We start from the raw sequence: 14,942 nt of genomic DNA, 5'->3' as shown, positions 1-14,942 counted from the left end.
TTTGTGCAAAATGACAAGTCTGTGAAGTGCTTGAGCTTCAACTGTCTTAAATCTTATGGAATAAACAACCTTCTGTGGAGAACTACACCTGTCTTTGATTCACAATGGTTCTTGTGGTTTGTATTGCTTACCCTGTATTCCTTAAATCTACATTGATTTCTTTTACCTGTGTGTGTGTATGTGTGTTTTATTTGGTAGGGGTGTACATCACTATGTGTGTTGGTAAGTGTGTGAGTGGAAACGTGTTCTTGTGTGTTGTCTCAATGACGTGCATGTTAAAGCGCTTTCAAATTTTAAAAAACACTACAAATACTCATAGTACTGTCAAAGTTTTATTATTCTTATTATCACTGTTACCATAATGACTAAGATTTTGCTTTTGTTTTCAATACCAAATACAAGACAGCCAAAGTTCAAACAGACGATCACAAACACATAATAGAAGTTTTAAGTTTATTTCCAGTTAGTCAAGCCATCTCACATCACAGGAGGGAAATGGATGAAGGTGGGGAAAAGGAGCATTAGATCTTCAAAATAAAAAAACAATCTCATTGTGGACAAAAAAAAAAAAAAAACAACGCAAATTGGTAAAATGCATAAGACGCAGTGGCAGATTTCTATACTTGATCCCAGAGTGAAAGAGGGTGAGGTACAGAATAGCACAAAAAGTTATTACAACAAAACAAAAAAAGTAATTGCACACAAACTTAAAACCCGACTCCTCCATTTGCCACAACACGTTTTGCGCATTGACAAGAACCAATGTTGTTTATTTGTCAGATGTAAGGACTTGCATATTTTTAATTTATAAAGTGATACCAGTTTTATCACATGTATATTATTACAAACATTCAAACAACATCATATTCACTAATTCAGTCTTGCTGATCAAATCGTAAAAAAAATGCCCATAAGATAGAATAATTTAGGGATTTAATGAAAAAAAATGCTGCAATATAATCAATCCAACAGGAACGTAACTTACAGTTGTCTTGTCTCACATCTGTGATGCAAAGGGGTTCTGGTCCATGTCAAAAATCAAGAATGCACAACTATCCACAGAAATGTGTATGTCAACCTAGAACAGAGATGAATGGTTACTGGAGAAAAAAACAAAACAAAAACAAACAAAAAAAACAAAAAACAAAGGTCAGAAATGTTTCATGGAGCTGGAAGAAGGCAAATCTGTACAGTAATGACCTTACCCACAGAAATAAATGTATGAAAAGAGCAGTAAGAGAAATGGACCTGATCTTCCAATCCCCACTCTCTCTCTCTCTCTCTCTCCAATGAAAATAGAGAACAGTCGCTCCCCATGTGATAAAAAAAAAAAAAAAAAGAGAAAAAAAAAAGTGAGCATGAGTTAACATGTTTGTATCTTTACGTGGATGAGTGTATATTGTTTGTTGTACACTTTAGTGGTTTTTGACTTGTTTTCCTTCATAACCTCACAGAATCTAAAGTGGTCAGTGTTTTATTCAAGCGGTAACTCAGTGCCATAGCACTGTGCACAAGAATGTGTGTGTGTGGAAGGAAGTGAAGGGGGCCATCACAAAAACATGTGTGCAGGTGTGTGCACTCGAAAAGTGTGCTGAACGTTTGAACATAGGAAGGGGGTGGGTAGGTGAAGCACATGTATGTCTTCATGCATGTATTTTGTTTTTACATGCTTGCAAGGAAATTTTCCTTATTTTATGAGGACATAATATCTGAAGTCAGAGAGGAGGAAAGATTGACAAACAAGACAGTATGGTTGTAAACATGGTGGGGCTCAAAATCACAGTCAGACTAAGAGCTATCCACTTCAGCACTCCAACAATACACTGAACAAGAAAAAAAGAAAGAAAGAAAGAAAAAAAAAAGAAGTCTGAAAACTATTTTGTTCAGTCAATCGAAATCTGGTCAAGCCCTAACAGAAGTTATTCACAGGCTCTAATTACTGCAGTGACTTCTGACACACACACCCCCACCCAAGAAAGAAAGAAAAAAAGAAGTCTGAAAACTATTTTGTTCAGTCAATCGAAATCTGGTCAAGCCCTAACAGAAGTTATCCACAGGCTCTAATAACTGCAGTGACTTCTGACACACCCACCCCCACCCACCCCCACTCCCTATCAAAAGGAGCTTTCCCTGGTCAAAAGTAAATTAAGAGGTCACAATGCATCTCTTGGCGGGCATTTTGGTATTAGGGCACCACACCATTCATACAAGTGTTTTTTTGTGTTTTTTAAGGGCATTTATTTCCAGGTATCTGCGACAACAGAGCCACAGAACAAGGACAGGTCTGTCACTTGTGTAGAAAAATAATACACTTCAGGATAGTCATGGATGCTAAATCCAAGTATTTTGAAAAACTGAAATAACTGGCTATTATTCTGGCTGCACATAAAAATTTTCTGCTTTTCCAGTGTTGGTTCTGCTGTCCAGTTCTTGATAAAGCAGTTAGGGGTTTTTTGTTGTTTTTTCTCCCACATTGTTCAGTTGGATGACCACTGCACAAATCACTGCTGCTTTGCTTTAAACAATGAAATAAACTGTGTTGTACAATCAGTGTTAGTCACAAACAAATGGTAATTCAATTCACTTATCTGCGAGAAAATCTTTTCAGTTCCCCCCAATTTTTGTTTGTTTGTTCACCAACATTTCATGAAAAAGTCATACACAATTTCCTTGTTTATTCAAGTTTTTTTGTTTTTTTTAATATGGTTGTAAAATATCAATGTTCAATCAAAGGAGAAAATTTCCAGAGTAAGATTTTCAACTCAAAGACCTAAACTGAATATAGAAAGTACGTGAAAAATGAGACAACCAATATTAGAGAAAATGCACTACAATAGGAAAGGGCACATGTAAATACAAATGCATCCTCACCATGCTCACAGACCTATAGTTTGTTCATTAAAATCACTGAACACAACTGCTTTTGTTAACTATCTGGAAACATGAGTAATGAATAACCATGATGACAGGTGTCACTCTATTACAAACATCAGCACACCCCTCAACTGTCAGTTGCCTTCCAGAACAGCCTTTTTTAAAAAGACAAGACAGACAGAACAGAACTCATAACAATCATGAAAGGAAACCATGAGCAAATGACAACTGAACAGATTCAAGTTTAAAAAATAAAAAATCAGGAATGGGAACTAATGTTAAGATGGAGCCTGTCAGGTGTAAAAAAAGAAGAAAAAAAAATCCAAAACAAAATGTGGAGCATTTGCTTATACCAGTTATAAATTCCTTGATACACTGGTCTTTAACATTCACACCCTCACCAAAATTGCTGCAGCCATGGACCTCACAAAACTACTTTTCACAAAATGCCACAAAACTGTCCAAAAGATAGTAAATAAATGCACAGATTTTAAAAAGAAACAAGCTGCTGGCAAGTGGAGTGTATGAAAAATGGAGGCCAACACGCTTTGTTCATATATTTCTGTCCATTTCAAGTATGACTGTTAAAGAAGTTATGAGTCTTGAAAAGCAATATATATGTATATTACGGAAAAAAAAAAAATGATTTAAAAAATAAATTAAGTCTTGTATTGTCTCCACAAAATAGGTTAAACCCTCTAAAACAGCCCAAAATGATAAATAAAATTTAAGTTTACATTAAACAAGACATGTAAAAATTCATCTGACCTTTTTTCATTTCTGCTGCCTGAACTTGGTTTTATCAGTTTCATTGTGCAGCACTGCAGAGGCCCATTACTTTTACTTTTTTTCTTTTTTTAATAGCTTAAAAAAAATTTAAGCCTCATGGTTTTCTTTTTTTTTTTTCAGAACATTCAAGTTCCCTGTACTTGTTATCCCTTCCCAGTGTGAACACTATTCCATCTGTTCTTTTCACAAGGAGGACCAGAAACAAAAGCCAACAGCTAAAGCAACTGGTGGGGAAAAGAAACACAAACCAAGAAGAGAGGAACTGCGGCTCACCTCGCACCAGCAGCCAACAAGAGGAATGAAACTGACAGCTGATCTCTCCAAAATCACCTCACCAATCACCAGCATTGTTGGAATAACTTGCATCTCACAGCAATCACTGCTTGCAACTCCAAACTTTCACCTCTCACACACATTCCAGTCTGTTGTCGATTTTAACCATTAGAACACGGAAGCACTATAAACTTCAAATCCAGCCAAAATTCATCCACTCCATTTGGATACAATTTTGCAGCTACAAGTACAAGGCACAAAAGGAGTTGTTAAAAAAAAAAAGAAAGAAAAAAAGGAATGATTAAAATCGAATTGCGCAGTTTTCAATTTATCTACTTTGCGTAGCATGTATATATGTATGCATGTTTAAATTTGAACACCACTTAGTATAAAAACTAACAAGAAGCAATTTCTGAATATATGCGTGTAAAAGAGGGGGTGTGGGGGGGGAATAAAACAAGGTATTGCAAGGAAAGTATGAGAGAGCACAGCAATATAAGTTTGCCTCTGCTCTCATAAAATATATATCACGTAATGACTTGCTACATTATGCGTAACTGTATACTGTCTTGTCGTCACATTATGCGTAGTTGTGCACTGACTTGTGTCAAACCGACAGTCCCAACTTACCCTTGTCAGTCAAACATATGTCAAACATGCCTCCCACTGCCACCCCAACAATCTTTGATTTAAAGCTATAAAATCAAATAATTTAATAGAGTTTTAGATCCAATGCTTCATTTTGCTTCCCCATTCCAAAGGCAAGGAGTTTGAGATCATCAAACATAAATCCAAATCTAACAAGTATCTCAGGGATTAAGCTTCAAAGGCAGCTGACTGCACCTTGGCACATGAACTGATAATATGCCATGTCACTCAAACAACAAACATGTTCATACCTCCCACCCTGCCCCAACCACCCGAAAAACAACAACATGGGCTCAATGGCACCCCTCATTTTGTGCAGTCGGCACAGCAACAGGACCAACAACTCTCCATCACATCCACTCCACAGACATCAAACATGTGACAACACCGCAAGACTTCTCTACAACCAAACCAACTGCTAACCAAGCACAATGTGTGCATGCATGTACCACCCTGACCTCAATAAGGAGACACCCCATACGAGCTAGCGCTGGGGTAAGCAGCACTGGAGGCAGAGGGCGGTAGACCAGCACCAGCAGCGTAACCCACAGGACCAACGGCATATGGGGTTCGGCCGGCCTGGGCGGGCACTGCTTGCAGCCCGTTGTACGCGCTCATGCCATACAGGGAGCTGCCCGCATAACCGGCAGCGGCCACTGACGTGGGTCTCAACATTGCGGCCGGGACGCCGATCCTGGAAGCGTACTGCGTGCCCAGGTAGGGGGACTGGGCGGAAGAGGAAGACATAGTTTGTAAGGACGACAGAGGCACCATGGCAGGGGTGGAGTAGCCAGTGGTGGGAGAGGCGTAGAAGGCTGCGGCAGTGGCAGCAGCATGCTGGCCCGAGGGGTACGGCGATGGCTGCGACACCACAGCGTACTGCTGCCTGACTGCTGCATAGTGTGGCATGCTGGGAGTCAGGCTGGGCTGGCCCGAGGCGTAAGGGGACTGGATCTGAGCGTATGGGGAGGCGGCATACAGACCCGGTTTGTCTGCCACAGCCATGGCGTACCCTGCCGGGGCTGCCACACTCCCCGGGTAATAGTTCATCCTGTACTGTGCCTGATCTGTACAGCACCAGTCACACCATTACAGCCTCTGCTCCAAACACCTCTTTCATCAAAACACTTATGCATTGATATAAACTTACATTCATAACACACAAAACAACTGACATGAAGTTATTCAAATGCAGAAACCAGAGTGTACGTGACTCATAACATGCAGTCTACTTCTTACTCAAAACACATACACATAATATACAAATATTACAATGGCACTTTAAACACAGAGTAATACAGACAAGAGTAATACAAATGGTGCAATGACAGTAACTGGAGTTCAAGTGGCCACCAACTCATAATCAAATATGGTACACTTTGAGTCATTCCCCCCCCGACAGGTGGAGGTGAGATTAGTAAACAACACCTGAAGGACGTATCTGGTAAAAGCTCAAAATCCATTACCTTTTGTTCCTCTGCATTTCAGTACATTTTCAATATCCCCCCTGCCCTCTTTTTTTTTCATAATAAAAACTAAAATTTAAAAATGCAATGACAACACCACATCTTCACATAATATTCCAAAAATTCTGCAACCCCATAAAAGCAAACATTTAATTACCCTTCATCTTGTGGATTGTTATTTCTAACTGCATGGTAAAACAGGTTTATACTTTTATGTCACTCTCTCTTCATGAAAAAAATTAAATTAATGACTTACAAGCAGAATATAAACAATTCACTGAGAGAAAAACTGAACAATTTCTGCCATGGAAAAAAAGGGCATGAGGAAAGGACCACAAATACATCTGTATGTTAAATTTTACTGATCCATTTACATATCATCAGTTTACTTTGTTTTTTCTTTCACCACTGGTGGCTTAGCTATAAGAGCTGACTGTCAAGAACAGTTTGACCAATATAAGTAACACAAATTATAGTCCTCACATATTACACACACCACAAGTCCCAGTCATGGGAGAGAAGAACAGCCTGAGAGATGGACAGGAAAATAATGCAAAATGGAACATTCACACATACACAAAATGACAAATGACACATGCATTTTTTCTTTTTTTAAAGATACACTCACACACACACAAAATCACAAATATATACAAAAATACACATTTTCAGACACACAAACTCAAATGACACAAACATACACTTACACACATCTAAAATGCACACAAATGACACATAAGTATACACTCACATACATTAGTAATACACACACACACAGAGAAAAAGAAAGTATGTAACTTAAGCAAACAATAACAAAGTAGAGAAATTCATAATGGATTGCAATAACCCATGGTTATAATCAGTATCAAAAACAAAAAAAAAGTTCAAGAGAAAGAGAAGTGTGTCAGCCCCAAAAGCTGTTGGTATGTGTCACTGTAGACTGGTGTTCATGTGTTCATGTACAGGGTGCATCAGAACAGTGGTTTTACCGCTCACTGGTCCAGAGGGTTACCTGAATTCTGCTTTCTGTTCATACCTGCTTCCAATCTGGGGGTTGTCTGAAATAAAACACCTGCAAAAAAACAACAAAAAAAACAACATAAAAGCAATGTGTATATCTGTAGTTATTCTCCAAAGAAACAATATGCAGTTATACCCCTCAAAACTTTTTTTTCTTCTGGTTTTCCAAATTCAAGCTCTGTTAACTTCACCCTGGACACTATTACAAATATGAGTACTATGACAGTATTAGTTATTCATCAGTATATCAGTTATGAGAACAAAATGCAGTATACTATTACTAATCATATACTTCAAGCCAAGTGTGACTGTGTCATATGGTTCAAAATAAATATTCCTTCAAATGCACAAAATAATTTAAATCACATTTCTCTGAAACACACAGACTGGATCCCTACAAACCTCAACATTACTGTGCTGAATCAGTGTGAATGCTCGATCATGTTTGAGTGTCTCCCTGTGTAAAATAAATACCAGCTGTTAAATGTACATTTTTGTAGAAATAAATCTCTTGTGATACCCTGGAATGAGATTTGTTGCCACTGCAAGTGCTAGTTCTACAAAGAGCAACGGTGGGAGACTGATTTTTGTGATACTGAAATGTTTGAGTCTGGGATTCAGGGGCCACAAAAGAGAAGTGCATGTTATAATACCAAAAGAAAGGAACAAAACTACTGAAAAAAAATTTTAATAGCTAAAATGCTATATAATAATATGGAAATACTCCTATCCTGGAATGTAAGAAAACACTGGGCGCCTAGTCTGTGTCGCTCACAAGCTGGAGGTTTTTCTCAACCCCTTCCTCCCTGTCCACCTGTCATTTTCCATACACCTGAGTGGTGGACAAACTGAGCTACATGTGTACCAGACCAGACAATACATTCAGCACCTGAAGTCCCATGTGCAGCACAAACACACGCACACATACAAAGAGACACACATCAACAATGGAACTGCTCCTGGCAAATCCAGGTGGAAAAATACATGATGAAAAAAAATATACACATAAACAAAATCTCTGTGTGTGTTGTGTGTGTGTGTGCATTTGTTGTCACTGTGCATGTGCCAATTCATTACAGATTTCATTGTATGAGGAGGAAGATGGCAAAATGGTTAAGACACTCCTCTGAACTGAGCGTCCAGTTGTTAAAATAAGACAAACTGAGGTCCTGTGTGCAGCTCGCACTTGGTGCAATGAAAAAGAATCCATGGCAACAAAAGTGTTGACCTCTGGCAAAATTCTGTTGAAGAAATCCACTCTGACAGGTACACAAACATACAATATGCATGCAATCAAGGCCTGACCCAGCTCACTGGGTTACGCTGCTGGCCAAGCATCTGCCAAGCCGATTTACGGATTTGTCTGAACACAGTAATGCCTCCTTGAGAAACTTGAACTATTTTAAACTTTCTTGTGAAGTGTATACATAAACTTCACAAAAAAGTTTAAAGCTCTAATTTATACTACTAACTAGTCATGGAACAGTAAAAAAAAAAAAAAAAAAAAAAAAGAACCTTATCTGTATGTGTATCATTCATTTCACATGAAAGGATAAAAAACAAAAGTTGAAAAGCGCAAGAATAATTTCTAAATACAAAATTCACAAACTTCTGCACAATGCAGAAAAACAACAACAAAAAACACAATGAAACACACAAGCACATAACAAATTACTATTGAGAATGCATTTTACATTACAAACTGACATGAAAACATCATTATTTCAATCACCATGATACACACACACACACACACACACTCAGACACACTTCACTCATTGTGACTCAATCAAGAAGACTCACCTGGGTTGTTTACATGGGTATCCAAAATCTTGTAAGTTCCAAGTTCTCAGCAAAACCCCTGGAAACACAAGAAGGGTTTCAAAGAATACAAACTCTGAAACTGCATTTGTTATCAACAATATTGAAATATTAACACAAGAAGTGAAGTGAAGCCTTCATGGCTCACATTTGATTCCTGCCAGTTTAAAAAACTACTAGAACTAAACCAAAAACATATACACTATAGGCCTACTGATCCAAATTATACTTTCACTCACCTTCTGAAACAAGTCTTTGTCTCGCAAAAATCTGTGTGCTGGAAACCAAACAATTCAATCTAACAAAAGCAGCCTACATCAATTGGCATTTCATTATTTCATCATAATATAGATCTATGAATGTTAAAACATATTCTGGTCTTCATCATAATAAAATCACAACCATGTATTTGGTCAAAATATACAAAGTAACATCTCTGGTCAAGTCTAGATCTTTTCACCAAAATTATCAGATGACTGAACAGTTCTCCCACATGATGTAGATCTGGACTAAGTCTGAAGTTCCAAACTTAAGATATTTTTCATCATACTCACATCTTTCCAGATTCAACAGATGTGACAAACACTCCACACAAGTACTGTTTTTAGGTAATCTCCACTTGTAGTCATAGGGTTATTTTCTTTTGAAATGATCGAATTATTGCAATTTAAAGATAACACTGAGTAAACTCCATGACTTGATCCTAAATAATAAAATATACTTATAATAAAAGTTTTATGCTCAATATCAATAGATGAATTTGTGTAGATCTGTTGAAACATTGTTTAGACAGTCAAACTGGATCAAAATTTTGTAATATCCAAACAAATGATAGACCCAAAATACATTCCTATCTGTTGAACCTTTAACCTATTCCCATCTTCCTTCCATGGAGTGACTACAATCATTTGCTGATTATTCTGGGAGGATCTGCAGGAAGAAGCACTAATTCTACAATAAATAAAACAGAAAAAAAACAACAACACTGGCTAGAAAGTAGAATGCTCTGGGCAGATAAACCAAAATTGGCACCGCTTCAGCCCATCATTTATTGCTATTTTGTTCCATGATCCCTACACTAAGAATTTCAAATATTACTTAACTCCTTTTTGTTTTTGGTGTTTCACAGGAAAAATAAAAAAGGGGGAATGTCAGATGTTCATATTTGGCAACCACTTTGACACCCTTCACACAAAGGTGCCAGTAGAATTGGCCTCCACAGTTGTCTGAAGCTGGGCATTCCAGTCCTGAATAATTCTTGGGAGGTATCCTGCTTTTCTTAAAATGAATGACATTCAGTGAGAGGCACAATTTGTGACACATCACTTTACAAAGTGGTACCAGTGACGTCTACTGTAAGAAATTACCCACATTGCATTTCCTCTACTTTAGGCCAAATTATGCAAAACAGAAAGAAGCACTCCACACACATTTAGTTGACATAAACTGCTACTAATTTATTTACTCTCAACATTTCAGTTTGTTCCATACAGACTGTAAATATCAGTGATATATATATATATTTTTTTTTTTACAAAATCTTGAAAATGGGGTATTTCTTTCATTCTTATGACACGCCCCAAGTGGATGGGATAAATATTAACCTGTGACTGAAAATGTATCTTGCTGCATACATGAACTTAACATAGGTTTGAAATGGCACTGGCAATGAACTATCAGATGTACTGATTCCAAGCTTGAAACATGCATAAAAATCCCTGATGGAGTGAATCACTCTTTATGTGTGTGTGTGTGTTTATTATGAACGATTATTATGTATGTTTGCACACACAGCTGTGTGGAAAAGGCTGCTCTACTCACGCTGTGTGTGTGTGTGTGTGTGTGTGTGTGTGTGTGTGTGTGTGTGTGTGTGTGTGTGTTTGTGTGCTTGTGTATGTGTGTGTGAAAGTGTGTGCTTGTGTATGTGTGTGTGAAAGTGTGTGTGTGTGTGTGTGTGTGACTGTGTGTGTGAAAGTGTGTGTGTGTGAATGTGCGTGTGCGAGCACGCTCACAGCAGCCAAGATATTAAAAATCATTAACACCCCTTTCTCAAATTATGCTCCTTTCCGCTGGCTTCCCCACTTCCCAGCTGTTGCCACTGCAATAAAAAAAATGTACTGCCCGAGATTTTTGATGGAGTTGGGTGAGGACTGACTCAAGACTTCAGTGCAGTTTGCAGCCTCACGAGTGTAAACAAACACCTGCCAGCATTCGTTTAAAAAAATGTCCTGGTTAAAATATAAAATGGCGCTGCGTTATCAAATGACCAAACCAAGATAAGCAAGAGAACAAACTTCGTCCCCAGCAAAACAACACTCACCGCATCAGTTATAACAACGCACCCACACAGCCGTCTGTAATATCACCATTAAACAATGGCGACCTCGAGTAATCCCGCAGAACAATTTTCAAAGGCTGCTGGTTGGATAATATCTTCAACATCACGGAGATCGTTTCTAAATCAGTAAATGCCTCGCTTTGTGTTGCGAACTATTTTTATTGTAAAACTTAGTAGGTTAGCGAATTCTAGAATGCTTAAATACTATAATAATCCACATGCGATATCAATCTTTTTTTTTTCTTTTTTTTTTTCAATAATGAATAAAATGCTGGAAGATCGTCTGGAATCCGCCTCTCTGGACAACCAGAATGTGGAGTCTGACTGGAGGACCCTGCGTGAGCTGATCTATAATACAGCTTCAGAGACCCTGAGACCCATGACCAGAAAACACAAAGACTGGTTTGATGAAAACTGTGATGAAATCAAGCAGCTTCTGGATGAGAAACGCCGTCTGCATCAAGCCTACCTGAGCAACCCAAAGTCCACATCAAAAAAGGATGCGTACGATGCCATCCGCAGGACTGTTCAGCAAAAGTTACACCAGATGCAGGATAAGTGGCTGAGTGACAAAGCTGATGAGATCCAGGGATATGCTGACAGGCACGATATGAAGAGGTTCTATGATGCCTTAAAAGAAGTCTACGGCCCCACATCCTCAGAATCATCCCCCCTCCTCAGTGCAGATGGGAATACCTTGATCACCGAGAAGGAGAAAATTCTCGAACGCTGGGCTGAGCACTTCAACAGTGTCTTAAATCGCCCTTCCTCCATAAATGATGAAGCCATAGACCGTCTCCCACAAGTCCCCATCAACGAAGCACTGGACGATCCGCCAACACCTCTTGAGACCCAGAAAGCAATCCGTCTGCTATCCAGTGGCAAAGCACCTGGCTCAGACTCCATACCAGCAGAGGTCTACAAGGATGGAGGCACTGTGCTGACTGAGAAGCTCCATCAGCTGTACTCACTCATGTGGAAAGAAGAGACGATCCCCCAGGATTTCAAAGATGCATCTATCATTCACTTGTACAAGCGAAAGGGGAACCGGCAAGCCTGTGATAACCATCGGGGCATTTCCTTGTTCTCCATCGCAGGCAAGATACTTGCCAGGATCCTACTAAACCGCCTCACAGCACACCTTGACCAAGGTCATTTGCCTGAGAGCCAATGTGGATTCCGGAAAGAGCGCGGAACCACCGACATGGTGTTTGCTGCAAGGCAGCTGCAAGAGAAATGTCAGGAGCAAAATGCTGATCTGTTCTCCACCTATGTCGACCTCACTAAGGCCTTCGACACCGTGAGTAGAGAGGGACTGTGGAAGATCATGGCCAAGTACGGATGCCCTCGGAAATGTATTTCCTTGGTCAGCCAATTCCATGAAGGCATGCAGGCTCGAGTCCAGGACAATGGCGAAACGTCTGCTCCTTTTGCTGTCACAAATGGTGTCAAGCAAGGCTGCGTCCTGGCTCCAGCACTGTTCAGCCTCATGTTCTCTGCAATACTTACTGATGCCTTCAGAGATGGCGATGTTGGAATCGGCCTAAAGTACCGAACAGATGGCAAGTTGTTTAACCTCAGAAGGCTTCAAGCAAAAAACGAAGGTCATGACAGACATCATCAGAGACTTTTTGTTTGCTGATGATTGTGTCGTCAACGCTGGATCTGAAGCTGACATGCAACTCAGCGTCGACAAGTTTGCCACTGCCAGCAGGAACTTCGGCCTTACCATCAGCACGAGGAAAACTGAAGTTCTCCATCAGCCAGCCCCAGGGAAACCCTACGTTGAGCCCAACATCACAGTCAACGGTCAGAGACTCAGTGCGGTGGAGCGGTTCACATACCTTGGCAGCACACTGTCACGAAATGCGACCATCGACGATGAAGTGAACGTCAGGATTGCAAGAGCAAGCGCAACTTTTGGTAGACTCAATGCAAATGTCTGGAACAGAAGAGGCATTAGTCTTGAGACCAAGCTAAAGGTCTACAGAGCAGTAGTTCTCCCCACACTACTGTACGCCTGCGAAACTTGGACAGTGTACCAACGACATGCCAAGAAGCTGAACCACTTCCACACAACATGCCTCAGGAAGCTACTGAACATCAAGTGGCAAGACAGGACCCCAGACACAGAGGTGCTCGCAAAAGCCACCCTTCCCAGCATCTTCACCATCCTGATGCAGTCCCAGCTTCGCTGGGCTGGACACGTGGCGCGCATGCCTGACCATCGGCTGCCCAAAAGGCTCTTCTATGGCGAGCTGCAACAAGGGAAGAGATCACACGGAGGTCAGAAGAAGCGCTTCAGAGATACTCTGAAAGTCTCTCTGAAAGCGTTTGATATCAACCCTGACTCCTGGGAGGAATCTGCAATGGACCGTGACTAATGGCGTGCTGCTGTGCACAAAGGCGCCAAGTTGTGCGAGGCCAACAGGACTGCTGCAGCTGTTCAGAAGAGGCAGGCCAGAAAGTCACGGGCAAACAAGCTCCCTGACAATGGTATGCTTGTCTTTGTCTGCCCCAACTGTCAGCGAACATTTCGTGCGCAGATTGGACTATTCAGCCATCTGCGCATTCACAGATAGATTCATGAGCAATACAAAGAGGGCCGACATCAGTGGAGAGGCTGGAGGTCATCCAGTCGGCAGCGGGGCGGCCTCCATCATCAGTGAGGCTCTGACACCCCTGGGCATGCCGGGCGCTGCTCTCAGCAAGCTGTACAGGGTCCGTACGGACACCCCACTCCACCAGCTGCTGACTGCTTGCATGTGAGTCCAGGAGGCAGTCTTCTGAAGGGCTGCTGTGTATCAGGGCCAGGACTGATCAACCACGTGAGGAATACCTTCCTCCGTAAAAGCCGTGTGCCGGACTCCACAATTTTACGGACCACAGAACGACTATATTGCCGGACATCTGTCCAGAACAGCTTGACCTTAAAGGCTTATTGCCGATAGGTCGTTACATTCAACTCAGCTAATCCACAACGAGTCCTCAGTTTCAGTGACACCATCGGCGGCCATCATCACTTCATCTGGCCGGGCTGATCAGTCTATGTTCATCATCGACGCAGTGTGCGTGCGTGTGTGTGTGTGTGTGTGTGTGTGTGTGTGTGTGTAATCAGTCAAGGTGGCAGAATGGATAAGACCCCCATCTGCCAATGCAGTGTCCCGTGTGTGGGTCTGGGCTCCGTCGAATCTTGCTCAAGCCCTTTATCCCAAACTTGACTGGAAAATCAAATTGAGCGTCTAGTCTTTCGGATGCGTGAGACGATACACCGAGGTCACTGACGTCGGTGTGCAGCACGCACTTGGCGCACTGAAAAAGAACCCATAGCAACAAAAGCGTTGTCCTCTGGCAAAATACTCCAACACTCAAGGCGTGACAAACGCGTTGGGTTATGCTGCTGTCAGGCACATGTCTAGCAGGTGTGGTGTAGCCGGAGATTAGAAAAGAGAGATAAACCACTCGCGGCAGGCCCCTTCTTACTGTCTATAACAGTGCTGAAGCCGTTTTGGGGCACACACGCAGTGCGGAAGGGTGGGGGTAAATCACCCTCTCCTTCCCCACCCGAAGGAAACTGGTCGGTTCTGACGGTTCAGCTGCAGTAAAGCGAAAGTTAAGTTACGCCTGGAATTTCCCACGTGTAGTAAGATTCGCTGTATACAATGAAAACCGATTCATTTTTGCTTTGGTTTTTAGCACGTTTGCATCTGCTT

The 14,942-nt window shown here is 41.0% G+C and overlaps 1 protein-coding gene across 2 annotated transcripts; it reads right to left on the bottom strand.

The window, feature by feature from the left end:
* Positions 1-441: 441 nt before the first annotated feature.
* LOC143285451 (uncharacterized) lies at positions 442-11,292 on the bottom strand. Of its 2 annotated transcripts, none has more exons than XM_076592741.1 (4): positions 11,212-11,292; positions 8,874-8,931; positions 7,063-7,122; positions 442-5,651 (listed from the first exon to the last, which is right to left on the bottom strand). In XM_076592741.1, the coding sequence occupies exons 3-4, from the start codon at positions 7,082-7,084 to the stop codon at positions 5,044-5,046; spliced, it is 630 nt and encodes a 209-aa protein (XP_076448856.1). In that variant the 5' UTR covers positions 7,085-7,122; positions 8,874-8,931; positions 11,212-11,292; the 3' UTR covers positions 442-5,043. The 2 variants fall into 2 exon arrangements, with proteins under 2 accessions (XP_076448856.1, XP_076448858.1); XM_076592743.1 differs by having other exon boundaries at positions 7,087-7,122.
* Positions 11,293-14,942: the final 3,650 nt, after the last annotated feature.

This window comes from Babylonia areolata, chromosome 9 (genome assembly GCF_041734735.1).
Source record: "Babylonia areolata isolate BAREFJ2019XMU chromosome 9, ASM4173473v1, whole genome shotgun sequence".
NCBI classification, from domain to species: domain Eukaryota; kingdom Metazoa; phylum Mollusca; class Gastropoda; order Neogastropoda; family Buccinidae; genus Babylonia; species Babylonia areolata.
The sequence above is the reverse complement of the archived record's forward strand: the minus strand, read 5'-3'. Positions and strand labels throughout refer to the sequence as shown.

What these genes read in the sequence shown, in the direction of transcription:
- LOC143285451 (XM_076592741.1), bottom strand. Translation starts at nt 7,084, where the DNA reads ATGAACAGAAAGCAGAATTCAG. An exon ending in GAACAGAAAGCAGAATTCAG is followed by an intron (nt 5,652 to 7,062) that starts GTAACCCTCTGG and finishes GGTGCTGTACAG; the next exon opens with ATCAGGCACAGTACAGGATG.